Here is a 14,045-nt window from a genome sequence, read left to right as displayed (position 1 = left end):
ATGGACTACGATGGCCATTCTTTTCATATTCGTCCATGTTGGGCTGCCAACAATATACGCCGTCATTACGATGAGACCCACACTAACGATGCCGTCAGCTGGGTGATGTTGTCCCGCGAGGGAGACATTGTCAAGTTGCCACACGAGAAAATCATCCACAAGCAAACGTCAAGGATATCACTGGAACTGTCGAGGCCAAGCTCGCTTGCCAATGCGCCTGCGTTCGATATCAAGAGTGACAGTGGAACAGTGTATATCACAACTGGGAGGGTATGATTATTGATATCTGATGTTTATGCCTATGAATTGTTGTGTTTTTTCTCAATCTATTTGGTTGCTGCGAGATTGCTCACACTACAAGAAATAAAAAAAAAAGGTTATATACCTACCAGCCACACCAACACCCGAGTTCAAATCCTTTTCAGCGCCCATACTCAACTTTGAGGACACGCACATTGGATCCGGTTGGTTCAGCGCATCTTACTGGACCGGGCTGGTGAGGCCTGTAACGGGCGGCAATGTACCACAAGGCTTGCCGCGTCTTGAAATCAAGTTGACGTTCAAGGACGGCGGCTGGAGCGACTTTAGGGAGGCGTACCAGACGATCAGAGATCGCCTCCAGCACGCGCAGGATATCCGGGCCGAGACGGGCCAGGTGATCGCCGTGGATGAGGACCTGCCGCAGTACGAAGAGTCACCGAGCAATCCACCCACGTCAAGTACACAATCTTCAGGTCTGGCCGCTCCTCCTCAACCTTCGCGGACGATATCAACACAGCTACAGCCTGACGAGCCTCCGCCAGGTTATGAGGAAGCCCAGGCCCAGGCACTAGGGAACCGAATGGAGGAGGCAGGAAGGGATCAGGCGGAGAGGCATTGAGCTTTTTTTTTTGTCTTTTTTTCTTTTTTCCATTGAACTACGAGATATTCAGGATGATGAATGATTTTACGCGCCAATGAAAAGTTGGATGATGAGCGTTGCTGGAACACCCCTGTTTTGTTTGTATATTTAGATTGCCTACAATACCATGATGCCGGTTATGTTACCACAAGGACTTTGCCTTTTGATCCATCTACGTTGCTCTAGACTGAGTGTGAATTCTGGGGATATGGGCTTTGTTGAACTGCCACAGCATGCTTTGGGTGATGCTGTGTCGGCGTAATATTGAGAGTTTGGAAACGGCATGAGACCTCTTGAAGAGATTCGGAAAGAAGTATACGCCAGGTTCAAAACAATGATCCACAAAATTCCTACAGAGGCGGCCAATTTTCCTGGCGTTGTATAGCGCCATAGTCGCAAAGAAAAATCGGCTAAAAGCTGGTCCTTGCTGACAACAAGCACATCTTGCACTCACGTGACCCTCGGGATTGGCCGGGCCACCCGTCTTTGAGCCTGTAGCCAATCAACGACGGCCAATTGACAGATTCTCGATCCATTCCCATTGACGATTTTCCAGAGCTCCAAAGACCCGACAACCGACCTGGTTCCGCTTCTCAAAGCACGCACCGCAACCACGAATTCTCGCAAAAGACCGACCCAACACAACCGGAAGGTTATAATCAACACTCGATCAAAATGGGTTTCTGGGACACGATAGGTGATCTATACGAGGCCGCCAAGCCATGGGGTGAGGCCGAGGCCGAGGCTCCTCCTGCCGAGGAGAAGGAGGCTGAGGTAAATAAACCATCTGTTCATCGATTCCATCACGCGACCCGGACCGTACAAGCTTCACGAGTTTCCCAAAGAGGTTGATTGCGGCGTGCAAAGCCTTTTTTTGGGATCGTTTGTGGCGGAATGAGCTCATTCTTGGAGCAAGCTACACGAGCTGCTATGCATCGAACCAAGCTAACCGTGACTTTTGCGCTGATAGAAGGAAGAGTCCACCGAGGAGCCCGCAGCTAAGGAGGAGTCCAAGGAGGAGCCTGCTGCCGAGGAGGAGAAGGAGGAGGAGAAGGAGGAAGAAGAAGAGGAGGAGGAAGAAGAAGAGGAAGAGGAGGAGGAGACCGTTGACCCCAAGGACAAGTTTGAGGAGGGTTAGTACCTATAACGATCCCACATCTGCAGTATCTCCCTTTGGCTTAGACGCGGCTCTCATCGAGAGCTACAGAGACTCTACGTGTCATGCCGGCGACACGTCACACTATACAACCAAGATGCTAACTCGGACTCCAAACAGAGTGCAAGAACTCCAAGCAGTGCGCCCCGGCCAAGCACCACTACGACGAGTGCGTTGAGAGGGTTACCAACGCGACGCCGAGCGACTCTGACGAGAAGGAGGACTGCGTTGAGGAGTGTGAGTATTCCCAGCTTTTAGTCACTAGTCTTGTTACATGTCCTATTGGAGATTGGTTGTTTGTACACCAGTTGCTGACATCCCCCTGCAAAAACCCTCAGTCTTCCACCTCGCCCACTGCGCCACCCAGTGCGCCGCCCCAAAGCTGTGGTCTGTCCTCAAATAAGAAGTACAGCTGTTACGAGCTTTTGGCCGCCGACGTCGACTTGCAGAAATGTATCAACATAAAAAACAACAACCCAGAGGCATGACAAGCTCGCGGCACCTCTTATCGTGGGGAAGTGTGGCCACCAATGAAACGGAGGAGGCAATTGAAGTGCGATAAAAGAAAATCTGATCCATTTTCTTCACCAAGTACTACTGGTTATTTTATTATACGTCGCCGGTTTGGGGACGAGGAGGGTGATCTAGCCATGTTCCTGTGTACCATAGACCAGCTACCCTGCATCATATCAAAGACTTTTTAGACTCTTACATGTGGACACTACGACTGCTGTATTGGACCTTAGATTAAGAATACATGTGTTTTTGCTCCAAGGCAGATAGAGCGAGCTATAAGGTTTTTTGTGAGCGCACCTAATTTCAACGAGATATGTCTGCAGAATAATACTTGAGGTATGTCAGGTCGACACTTCTAGGCCTCTCTTCTTTCTCGGCGTCATTCCCATGACAAGAAGCATCAAATTCCCACCCGGGGATGTGGCTCTCACATCGCAATGGTTGGGGCCTTGACTTGCGCATTTGGACTATGCATTGTTGACGTAAGAAATGGCCGAAAAGTAGCGACTTGATATGCTTGTGCGCTCCAGGGCTTATGCAAATCAGACCTGAATCTTTTTTTTTTTTTTTTTGTTTTTTTTTTTTTTTTGGCACTTCATATATGAAGGCTGCGCGCATACATGACACATGTAGAGCTATGCTGGCGGGACTCAGTGGCTGCTAGGGAGTATTTGATAGCAAAAGAAGTGGCAGTAAGTGATGTATTGGTTAGAGAGTGTGAGATCGATGAACTGACTTTCTATAACAGTGAGCCCCTCGTTTGCCCGCCTCCTTTGCAGCGCACGTTATCGGCCTCACGAACGTTCGGTCGCAAGTACGGCATCTTGGTATAAACTGTCCCGGACATGCCTGTCGATTGCTTAAAGCTCGTCAAGTACCATCTCCATTACACCGAAATATTCCTTTAGTAGCTCCCCGGCCGGGTTTCGGGGCGATGGGAGTATTGTATTGCGCCGAGGGCCTCGATGTTCGTCTTCTAGATCCATTGCCTATTTGGGTTATGCTTTTCGCCAGTCAAGCTTCAAGGTAGGATTTGCTCTCGGTCAACCATGGTTCAAAAGGAGAGTCTAAGCTACCCGCTTCTTCTGTCAAGTCACCCTGGGTTTTGTGAGTTTCTCTGGACAAAGTAGCTGTTCTTTCTTCACACAGATACAAAAATTTGTCAACCCTACATACCGAATGTTTGGTCACCGTCAGCAACTCGGCTTGCTAAGAGTTGGCTGCCAGTATGTGTTTATCCTAACATTGACTACTCCACGCTGAGTAACTTCACGGTGAATTGCAATGCTTGGTCCACTCTCTGGCCAAAGTGATTGCGGGAATGCGACGCCGGCTGGACGCTCCAGCTATGGATGATGCTTTCCAATACTATCGATATCCTTTCCCCTCCGGTATTCTGCGGATGAGACTCTTTAGTTGTCGCGAGAAGCGTGGCCGGATTGTATCTAACAAACTCTACACCAAGCCGTAGCCCTGTCTCGATCCTACCTCATAATAGCAGGTTTTCGTTCCTCTCTTTGCCAAGGAGAAAAAGAAAAGGATGGGATGAACATATGCGGCAGGTTTTAATAAACCTTTGTTGGTCATGGTCCTGCCAATTGCGAGCGAGACACCGCCATCATGATTTTTTTTGTTCTTCCTCACTCAAGGCGTAGTCTGTTGTCCGTGAACACGACTCCTGAGCTGACCTAGAGTCGAAGCCTAGGTACTCAAGACTGATTCCCTGCCCAAGGGTCGACTTTCGGTGGCATCAAAATTTTGTGACAAATTGCTGCAGTCCGTTATGGTCCGCAGCAGCAGAATTTCGACTCAAGTCTTTGCTTTTGCTTCCGGGTGCGCCGTAATCATATCTGTCAAAGCATATGCGGTCTCATCCCAGGTTTTATCCTCTGGCAAGCTGAACAATCTGAACGATTTGCTAGATTTCCTTTTTTTTTTTTTTTTTTTTTTTTTTTTTTTTTTTTTTTTTTTTTTTTTTTTTTTTTTTTTTTTTTTTTTTTTTTTTTTTTTTTTTTTTTTTTTTTTTTTTTTTTTTTTTTTTTTTTTTTTTTTTTTTTTTTTTTTTTTTTTTTTTTTTTTTTTTTTTTTTTTTTTTTTTTTTTTTTTTTTTTTTTTTTTTTTTTTTTTTTTTTTTTTTTTTTTTTTTTTTTTTTTTTTTTTTTTTTTTTTTTTTTTTTTTTTTTTTTTTTTTTTTTTTTTTTTTTTTTTTTTTTTTTTTTTTTTTTTTTTTTTTTTTTTTTTTTTTTTTTTTTTTTTTTTTTTTTTTTTTTTTTTTTTTTTTTTTTTTTTTTTTTTTTTTTTTTTTTTTTTTTTTTTTTTTTTTTTTTTTTTTTTTTTTTTTTTTTTTTTTTTTTTTTTTTTTTTTTTTTTTTTTTTTTTTTTTTTTTTTTTTTTTTTTTTTTTTTTTTTTTTTTTTTTTTTTTTTTTTTTTTTTTTTTTTTTTTTTTTTTTTTTTTTTTTTTTTTTTTTTTTTTTTTTTTTTTTTGTTCCCTCCCAGCACCTAGAACAATTCCACGCCTTGAAGGGAGAGGAATGTGACTTTGGTTCCAGACTCCTTTTCAAGAAGCTCCCAAGACCCATTTCACTGGTTGACGGGGTCCAATTTCCCCGATCGCAGGCAGCGAGATCAAACCCCCGGATTTCCATCGCGCGACCCCGGCATTTATTGTCAATAACACACGATCTCTCTCCACGCCAACGACATAGAAGTACATAGAGAGTGCCCTGGGGTTTTAGTGCCAGGAACACCGTCGCGCCACAGTCACTAAACTGCCCGCCACAGTGCCAATTCACAAGCGGTGGCTGTCGCAAACATGTCTAGCATCGACAAGGAGACAAACATTGAGCCCAGTCAGCAAGTCGATGGTTGGAACAAGTTCAAGGATTCAGATGGCGGCAGGTTGCAAGAGTCCCAGTCGCGTATCACAGAGCCAGATTCTGCTGAGCTTCGAGATCATGCAGATAACCATGAGGGAGGGTTTACGCGGTCTCGCATCAGTATCGGCGCAGCAATCCACGATGGTCGTCCTACAACGGCCCCAGACGGAACAACCGTTTTCTACAAGGTTTACAAGCGCAGGTGGTTCGGTGTCATCCAGTTGACGCTCTTGAATATCATTACCAGCTGGGATGTAAGTTGGTGTCTGGTATCCATGACATGAGAGCATCTGGTGGTGCTTGGAGCGCGGTACTAACAGCAGTACACTCCACGACCTCAGTGGCTCACCTTTGCGCCCGTCCCAGCAAGCTCAGCAGCCTACTTTCAGGTCACCGAGACCGAAATAAACTGGTACAGTACAGCAGCATTGCTATGCATCGCAGCATCTGCGCCGGTGGTAATCTACACCCTTCGCCACGGACCCAAGCCTGCCATATTCGCAGCGTCCGCACTCGTCCTCGCGGGGAACTGGATTCGCTACGGCGGATCCCGCGCTTCTTCTGGCTCGTACGGCATCGTCATGTTTGGTCAAATCCTATGCGCCATGGCACAGGCTCTTGTCCTGGCCTCGCCGGCCCGCTACTCGGACCTCTGGTTCACCGACAGGGGCCGCGTGGCTGCGACCGCCCTCATGTCGCTTGCCAACGCCTTTGGCGCTGCTTTGGGTAGCTTGCTCATTCCGTTCATGGTCGAAGCACCAGAGGACGTGCCGAACATGCTTCTCTGGGTTTCCATCATTGTAAGTCTCCCCCCTCACGTTGGGCCCCGGATGGATTACTTGAGCTGACTGGGGAAATCACCAAACACCGCCTGAAGGCGACCGTGTTTTCGATCACCGGTTTCTTCATCCCGGCCGCACCCCCGACGCCCGTTGCAGCCTCGAGCGAAACGCCCAAGGAGGGGCTGATCTCTTCGCTGCGCATCGTCTCGCGCTCCCCAGAGGCTTGGATGATTCTGATACCGTTCGCCGTCTACGTCGGATTGTTCGACGCCATATCGTCCCTCCTGGCCCAGATGATGGTGCCACACGGCTACTCCGAGGACGAGTCGGGGATCGGCGCCGCGGTGCTCATCGTCGTCGGCCTGGTCGCGGCCGCCATCTCGAGTCCCATCATCGACCGCACCAAGGCATTTGTGCTGAGCATCAAGATCTTCATCCCCTTCATCGCCCTGTCCTACCTCGTCTTCATCTGGATGCCCGAGACGCGATCCGAAGGCGGAATCGCCGGCCCGTACGTCGTCCTCGCCATCCTGGGCGCCACCTCCTTCGCCCTGCTCCCCGTCGCCCTCGAGCTGCTCGTCGAGTTCACGCACCCCATCAGCCCCGAGGTCACTTCCACCTTTGCCTGGGCCGGCGGTCAGCTGCTCGGTGGCTGCTTCATCCTGATCGGTGACGCTCTCAAGGAGGGACCCGAAGGGAACCCGGCGGGTAACATGAAGCGCATGTTGATATTCCAGGCAGTCGTCGCCCTGGTCGGTGCCATCCCGCCCTTGTGTCTGGGTTTGTTTGGGAGAGGTGAGAATGTCAGGCTGAGGAGAGTTGCGTCCGACGTTCGGACGAGGCAAGCGGACACGACAGCGTGATTTGGTGGCGGGTCCTCAGTTTGTTGTTATAGCCGCACTATTTGTATTTTGGCCTTTGGGGATTTAGAGTTTGAAAAAAAAAACAAAAACCCACGGTTTTCAACATCATGCGTCTGTTCTTATCCCTTGCGATAACCATGGCAATGCCCCGAACCTTTCGTTTTCTTTGTACAAAATTAGGATTACTATGTTCAAAAAGCTGCAAAAGAAATAGAAAAATAATAATGATAATAAAGTTGCAAAAGAAACTACAATAATTGGACAGCGCAGGCGCCTAAGCATACCCCGCTCACTCTCAAGGATCAAGATCCATCGCACCGTTGATTTTTTTTTTTTTTTGTCAACAGTCCCAATGAAGAATAGAACCCCGTACACTCATCGAATTACTGCTTTAGGCAGCCATTGCCACCTTGTCCCCGTTGGCAGCGGGCCTGACTCCGAGCCTCTCCTCCCACTCGATCCTCAACCTCTCCATCTCGCGCCAGCACTCGGCGCCCAGCTCCTCAAACTCGTTGAGCGCATCCTGCGTTAGCTCGACCGACTGCCAGTGCCTGCCCAACTCTCTGGACAGGAAGCCCTTCTCGCTCTCGGCGGGGCGTCCATTGGGGTCCGAGGCCAGGCGGCCGTCCCAGCCCCAGCCCTGGACCTCGGTCTTCTTGGCCCCCAGGGTACCGCGCCAGCGCGAGCAGGCGCTCCCCCACTTGCAGCGGTGCGCCTCTATCTCGTCGAGCCGGGCCTGCTCCTCGAGCGCGATCCACACGGGCGTGACGGCCGCGTTGTAGGGCGACCCGACGTGCCACACCGACCCGACCCAGCGCGTGAGGTACATCACCAAGCCCCATGCCATGCTCAGCAGCCACGGCAGGGCAAAGATGGACGTGTTGGTGATGCCTGGGTGCGTGAGGTACATGCGCGGCGCCACCAGCTTATCGTTGCTGCTGCCGTCCTTGTTATCATCGCCGAGGAGGTATGCCGTGGCGATGGGCTCGGGCTTGGGCAGCGTCGACGAGAAGACGAGTATGTCGTTGAGGCGCTTGACGCAGTTGTAGGCGTCGTGGTGGCGCAGGCCCTGCGGGTCAGACATGGAGAAGTCGTCGGGCCCGGGAGTGACGCTCCCCTGCCATATTATCCTGGCGGGGCTCAAGGCCTCCTCTCTGAGCTGCTCAGGGGTCCGCCTGAGCAGCGGCAGTAGCGCGTGGGCGAGCATGTAGTGGCCAAACAGGTTGGCGGTGAAGGTCTCGCCGAGCAGCTCCCTCGTGGTCCGGCCCTCGGCGATTGCCTGCTCCTTAGTCAGGATGCGTCCGGTGAGCGGATCCACGAGGGTGCCCTTGGCGGCGTTCTTGAACTTGGGCCACGTGAAGGCGACGGGGAATCCCTTGGTGACCGACTGCACAAAGAGTTTCCACCAGTTCAGGCTCGTCCAGTTACCATAGCCCGCGTTGAGGATTATCGAATCGAGGCGCGGGACGCGCACCGACGATGGGCAGTTGCTGCCGACCGCGGGCGCGCCGCCTTCCTTGAGCAGGTTGGCGGCAGCGTAGACGCTGCGCAGGTTGCACAGATCGACCAGAATGCCGACCAGGTGTATCCTCGAGACTGTGGATTCGGGATCATACGAGGGCCCCGCGCGGGCCCTCAGCTTCTTCGCCTCGGCCGCCTTGCGAACATGCTTTTGGATTATGTCGATGGTCTGCTGGGACTTGGACCTGCTTCGGGTGGTCACGATGAGGATGAGGTGTGAGGTGAGAGAGCGCTTGGCTAGGAACTCGTCGATCAGGCGCTGCGCGATACCAGTGCCGACACCGCTGTGGAAATAGGAGGGGAAAACGAGGGTTAGTAGGGCGTTCGATTGTTTGTGGTGAGTGAGTGGCCGAGTGGTGGCGACAGTGCGTGCACAGGGCATCAAAAAGTCGTGCATGCATGCAGGATTGATTTAGTGAGGCTAAAGTCTCTTACCTGTTTGTTCCAGTCACAAGTACGAAAAGTTGATCGCGGCTAGGAACGTCGCCCCAAGAGGCGGATACGGGAGCGGTCATTTGGGGTAAAAGCTGGTCGGCAAGGAACAAGAACAAACGAAGAAAAAAAAAGAGAGAGAGAGAAATTCAAAAGACCAGCAAAACAAATGAAGCCAGATCGGCAAGTCGATTGCGGTGTGAAATTGAGTCCTTCCTGTAAGCAAGCCACTACTTATTCCTGGCTTCCATTGTCGTGCATTCAACGGCTTTTTACAGAGACAGATGTATCTCCACTAGCGCCTTAATATAAGATTGGGGAAAGGTATATGTTTTTTTTTTTGTCGCCTTGAGGAGCACATGCCGAAAAAAAAAACGATTCGCGGGAGCAGCTGTAAACAAGCCCAGCTGAAATAAATCCCCGTATTCGAGACGGAGGTTGCCGTTTGGCAGTATCATTGGGTCCAGGCCAGGACCCTGATCATTGTCTGACGTTCTTCCCCACCCCGCTTAGGATTGTGCGGGACATGCAGCGAGCCTTGTTTGTACCTGACAACTGCCGGCGATGCCCAAGTAAGTACCTGATGAGCCATATCAACAAGGGAAAAAAACGCCGGAAATGTTATCTGTTCAAATGGCTACAACTCCAGGCAATGTTCGTCTCATCTCAAACGAAGCTTTCATAGCATGACGAACAATCCTAGTTCGGCCATTCGGGTCTCGTTTTATCAACATCCATCAGATTTTAGAGATTGAGAGACCACAAATCTTCGTTTACCGCACCAATTGGGTTCCCTCATCTCGTCTATCGCTACATCTCGGTGACGAAAAAATAACAGTCGGCGAGCCTCAGCCATGGTTTTGTCACCAATTGTTTGAGTTTCACTTTATTCTCTTTCTTTGATCGGAAAGACCGGCTGGGCTGTTTTGTTTTAGGCCTCCATTTGCAAGGACAAGACCTTCGAGCAATGGCCGCAAAGGTCCTGATATTTGCTGGAGCGCCAGCCAGTGACAGTCTTGACTGGACATCAACATTACTGCTCAACCATCTCATCGAACCCATCGCCCGTTTCGCTGGCCAGTCTTACGAGGCGCCTCCCGGGAATGACACAACCATATCTCTGCTGGAACATGCAGTATGGAGATCCTTGCCACTGAACAGGCGCAAGGCGGCGACGGCCCTAGGGGATGCCATACGGCCAAGCTATGACAATCCATGGCAGGCCCCGCGATACTCGAGCCAAGACGACACCGATTTCCTCACCACAGGGGACATAACCCACCAAAACAGCACGGAAACTTCATTCCGCTCTACCGCCTCGGACCAGAGCGACGGCAGCCAACGGCAGCTGTTCTCGCAATTTTGCGAAAAGTCGCTGGCGGTGCATGACGACATACCCTCCTCTGAACTGGATGCCGTCTCCTCAGGCCAAGAGCAGTCCTCATTCCTCACGGACTCGTCTACGTCGTCCTTGTCCGCGCCTCACAGCGGCGAATTCTCCCCTCGGCCTCCGCTGCAGCCGGCCTTTGCCCCGGGCGCGCATGTCAGTGACCTGGCCGACCTCCCCTCAGCTGCCCACATTGAGAGCATCCACCCACAGACCATGACGGTCAACCTCATCGTTGGGGTCATCTCCATTGAGCCGGAGCGCCAGGTCCGCACCCGCTGGGGCGGCACGCGCACCTTGGCTGAGGTCGTGGTGGGCGACGAGACCAAGTCGGGTTTCAGCATTACCTTCTGGTTTGATCCGGGTGCGGCGGCACCAGCGATGGCTCGCAATCCGCTCGAGGACCTTCGCCGCCAGGACGTCATCATGCTTCGCAACGCCGCCCTCCACACATTTATGCGCAAGGTGCACGGTCAGGGCTTGAGGAGGGCCGTGACCAAGGTGCACCTGCTGCACAGGAGGCGGCTCGATGTCAACGACGATGGTGGCTGCTACTCGGCTGCCGAGCTGGCTTCTTGTGCGAGGGATCCGGCTGCCCATCCGCAGCTTCAAAAGACGACTCGGGTCAGGGAGTGGGTCACGAGGTTTGTTGGCGGCGGCGGGAACAGGGGCCAAGGTGGGAAGCGCAAGAGAGAAGCGCAAGAACTGCGGGCATGGGACGTACCGCCTCCGCATGATACGCAGTAGACTCAACCAACCACATGCAGTTAACTAGCTCGTGTGGCCTACCACCGAACTTGCTGAGGTGAGTGCAGATGAGGGTGACATATGTAAGTGTTACTGAGCCAGCATAAATGTAACAAATCGATCTGAGGAGCTCACCAAGTTTGCACAGGTCTGCGTGCTTGATGGTGACAGATAAAGTATATTTGGGAAAATGCTACGGAAACAGGAACCATGATAAGAGGTCAGCGTCCAGAGAGGGCAAGCATTTTTCACCTCTTGGCATTGGCTTCCTCTGTCGCAGACTTCTCCTTTTCCCTTTCAGCCAGCACCACAACTTGGCCGTCTTCGGGCGAAGGATCTGTAGGCCTGCCCTTCATATTGATCCAGCGGAATCCGCACGCGATGCAAAAGCCAGCAACAGCGCAAGCAACAGCGACATAGAAGGTGTTTTTCAACCCAGTCAAGTAAGCAAAACGCAAATCATCATACACCTTCCCGAATCCGCCGGCGTTGGCAATCAGGGGCCCAAAATCCGCTGATGCCGTAAGGTTCCCCAGGGTCTGGCGGATGTTGGAGGCGCCCGTGTCCAGCAGCAGGGTCGACGGGAGAAACGGCGCGCTGCTGGCGGCCGAGGTGACGAGGCCGTTCTGGAAGGCGCTCTGTGCGATGGCGCTGGAGATGGCGCCCCCCAGGTTCTGGAAGAACTGCACGGCCGAGGTGCCGACGGGGATCCATTCCTCGGGTAGGACGTTCTGAATGACGAGCACGGCGATCTGAAACCCCATGCCCGTCCCCAGGCCCGCGATGACCTGGAATCCGAACCAGGCCGCCATAGGGGTGGTCAGGCTCCAGGTGGTGGTGAGGCCTGCGCCGATGGAGAAAAGGATCATGCCGATGAGCGCGATGGGGTTGTAGTACCCTATGGCACTCGTGGCTCCTCCGGACACGATGCTGGAGATCACAGAGGAGATTAGCACCGGGAGCAGCTTGAGGCCGGCGTCGACGGCTCTATCGCCAAAGATTGCTTGGAAGTAAATGGCTAGTACAAAGTGGTGAGGAATGTTAGCATGAAATCTCTGAAAGAGTTCAAACGGACGGAAAAAAAAAAAAAAAAAAAAAAAAAAAAAGAAAAGAATGCTAACAAGTGTAAACGGTCAAAGGCGTGAAACCTGCGGAGAAAGCCGCGGAGAATGCAAAGGCAAGCACGACATCTCGGTTCTTAAAAAGCCTCGGTGGCAGCATCCCGCCATCTCCCGTGCGAATTTCGACCCAGACAAAGGTTGCGCCCAGCACGGCGGTGGCGACAAAGAGCCCAATGACCTCGGCGCTGTTCCAGGCAAACTGGGTTCCTCCCCACTGAATGGCTAGGATGAAGCACACCATGGTCGGGAAGAGAGCGGCGATGCCGTACATGTCAATCTCCCTGACCCGGTCGATGAGCCTCTTGCGCTGAGGGTTGTTGTCGCGGTTTATAGTGACAAAGAAGACGACGGGGAGAACGGTAAGGGCACCAATCGGGATGTTGATCCAGAAACACCAGCGCCAGTTTACTATTTTAACCCTTGTCAGTTACTTGACACGAAAAAACAAGACTTCCACCGCATCCTTGCCCCTTTTCTGCTTGGAACGGAAGACAAGAACATACAGTGGTCAGTAAAGAGACCGCCCAGCAAAGGCCCAGCAACGCACGCGATACCAAAGATGGCGCCGGTGATACCAAACGCCACCGGCCTGTGGTGCAGCGCCAAAGTGAAGCCCGTGATGATCACGGTGCCCGAGTACAGGCCGCCACATCCCGCGCCGGCGACGGCTCGACCCAAGATGAAGATGCTGGAAGTGGGTGCGAGGGCGCAGATCATGGAGCCGAGCTCAAAAATGAGAATGCTGGACAGGAAGGTCCATTTGATGTTGAAGATGGTGTACAGTCGGCCGTACAGAAGAGTGAGGGCGCAGCTGGTGACGAGATAGGCGGCTCCGTACCACTATTTGGAATTGCCACACAAGGGCCGTGTCAGCGCATCCAAGAGAAGAAGAAGAGCGCGTTTCTCAAACTTGCTCTGGCACAGTTCGCTGCTTACACCGATATCCTTTACGGTTCCAAACTCGCTGGTGATGGTGCCTAGGGCAGGGGCGAGGATGGTCTGATCTAGAGCCAGCAGCAGCACCGAGAGGTTCAGAGCTATGACGATGACGATGGCCTTGCCTTTCGAGGGATAAACGTTATCGTCGTTGTCCGCGGGCGTCTTCTCAGATTCTGAAGGACGGGAGTTGGCGCTGGACCACTCGCTGCTGTTCGACGTGCGTCCTTCTATCAGCTGCTTCCCAGTGAAATCAAATGTAGAGTCCGCCTCCTGTGTGAGATCAGACGTAGAGTCTAGATCCTTGGGGAAGGTGAGTTCTGCAGGCTTGGAAGACATGCTGGGTCGATACGTTGGAGTTGAAGTGACTTCCAACGTGTGTTCTCATAGACGGTGAGATCCCTTTCCTCTTTTGTATGTTTTATTATTCTTTATTTCTTTCGATTCTGTTTTTCCGATGAGAAAGGATTGCGGCCCCCAAAGATCCTCAAGAGCACTAAAAGGCAGGCTACCATAGGGGTAATGATATATACGGGCAAGCCATATACTAATTAGAACATAAGTGATGCTTGGAACATGATATGATACCCGTCTGACTTGTTTTGGTTTCATTGTTTCGCAGTATTGAGAAGCCAACCATTTTCTGCGACTACGTTGTGGACTCTGACCAAGTTGGAACTTCATCAGCACCACCTGGCTGTTGGGAATTTTCTTTTCGAGGTCAGTATGATGGCTTGAGGCGCTGAGGCTTTTCATTTTTATTTTTATTTTTATTTTTATTTCTATTTCTATTTTTTTTTTTTTTT

At 51.3% G+C, this 14,045-nt stretch overlaps 7 protein-coding genes across 7 annotated transcripts; 4 read left to right on the top strand and 3 right to left on the bottom strand.

Moving 5' to 3' along the window:
- Nucleotides 1-880, top strand: PpBr36_00817 (uncharacterized protein; the record flags this gene model as incomplete). Its single annotated transcript, XM_029888007.1, has 2 exons — nt 1-270; nt 377-880. The coding sequence occupies 2 exons, from the start codon at nt 1-3 to the stop codon at nt 878-880; spliced, it is 774 nt and encodes a 257-aa protein (XP_029752705.1).
- Nucleotides 881-1,576: 696 nt separating this feature from the next.
- On the top strand, nt 1,577-2,460 carry PpBr36_00816 (uncharacterized protein; the record flags this gene model as incomplete). The annotated part of the gene is made up of 4 exons (XM_029888006.1): nt 1,577-1,675; nt 1,872-2,034; nt 2,178-2,294; nt 2,396-2,460. The coding sequence occupies 4 exons, from the start codon at nt 1,577-1,579 to the stop codon at nt 2,458-2,460; spliced, it is 444 nt and encodes a 147-aa protein (XP_029752706.1).
- Nucleotides 2,461-5,386: 2,926 nt separating this feature from the next.
- On the top strand, nt 5,387-7,095 carry PpBr36_00815 (uncharacterized protein; the record flags this gene model as incomplete). The annotated part of the gene is made up of 3 exons (XM_029888005.1): nt 5,387-5,704; nt 5,792-6,250; nt 6,328-7,095. 3 exons carry the CDS (start codon nt 5,387-5,389, stop codon nt 7,093-7,095), a joined length of 1,545 nt encoding a protein of 514 aa, XP_029752704.1.
- Nucleotides 7,096-7,486: 391 nt separating this feature from the next.
- On the bottom strand, nt 7,487-9,131 carry PpBr36_00814 (uncharacterized protein; the record flags this gene model as incomplete). Its single annotated transcript, XM_029888004.1, has 2 exons — nt 7,487-8,900; nt 9,052-9,131. The coding sequence occupies 2 exons, from the start codon at nt 9,129-9,131 to the stop codon at nt 7,487-7,489; spliced, it is 1,494 nt and encodes a 497-aa protein (XP_029752696.1).
- Nucleotides 9,132-10,015: 884 nt separating this feature from the next.
- On the top strand, nt 10,016-11,182 carry PpBr36_00813 (uncharacterized protein; the record flags this gene model as incomplete). Its single annotated transcript, XM_029888003.1, has 1 exon — nt 10,016-11,182. One exon carries the CDS (start codon nt 10,016-10,018, stop codon nt 11,180-11,182), a length of 1,167 nt encoding a protein of 388 aa, XP_029752702.1.
- On the bottom strand, nt 10,616-11,198 carry PpBr36_00812 (uncharacterized protein; the record flags this gene model as incomplete). The annotated part of the gene is given in 2 exon segments (XM_029888002.1): nt 10,616-11,140; nt 11,160-11,198. 2 exon segments carry the CDS (start codon nt 11,196-11,198, stop codon nt 10,616-10,618), a joined length of 564 nt encoding a protein of 187 aa, XP_029752703.1.
- Nucleotides 11,199-11,430: 232 nt separating this feature from the next.
- Nucleotides 11,431-13,578, bottom strand: PpBr36_00811 (uncharacterized protein; the record flags this gene model as incomplete). The annotated part of the gene is made up of 4 exons (XM_029888001.1): nt 11,431-12,200; nt 12,304-12,711; nt 12,807-13,143; nt 13,240-13,578. The coding sequence occupies 4 exons, from the start codon at nt 13,576-13,578 to the stop codon at nt 11,431-11,433; spliced, it is 1,854 nt and encodes a 617-aa protein (XP_029752700.1).
- Nucleotides 13,579-14,045: the final 467 nt, after the last annotated feature.

This window comes from Pyricularia pennisetigena, chromosome 2, assembly GCF_004337985.1.
Source record: "Pyricularia pennisetigena strain Br36 chromosome 2, whole genome shotgun sequence".
Lineage (NCBI taxonomy): Eukaryota > Fungi > Ascomycota > Sordariomycetes > Magnaporthales > Pyriculariaceae > Pyricularia > Pyricularia pennisetigena.
This window is presented reverse-complemented; position numbering and strand designations above follow the sequence as displayed.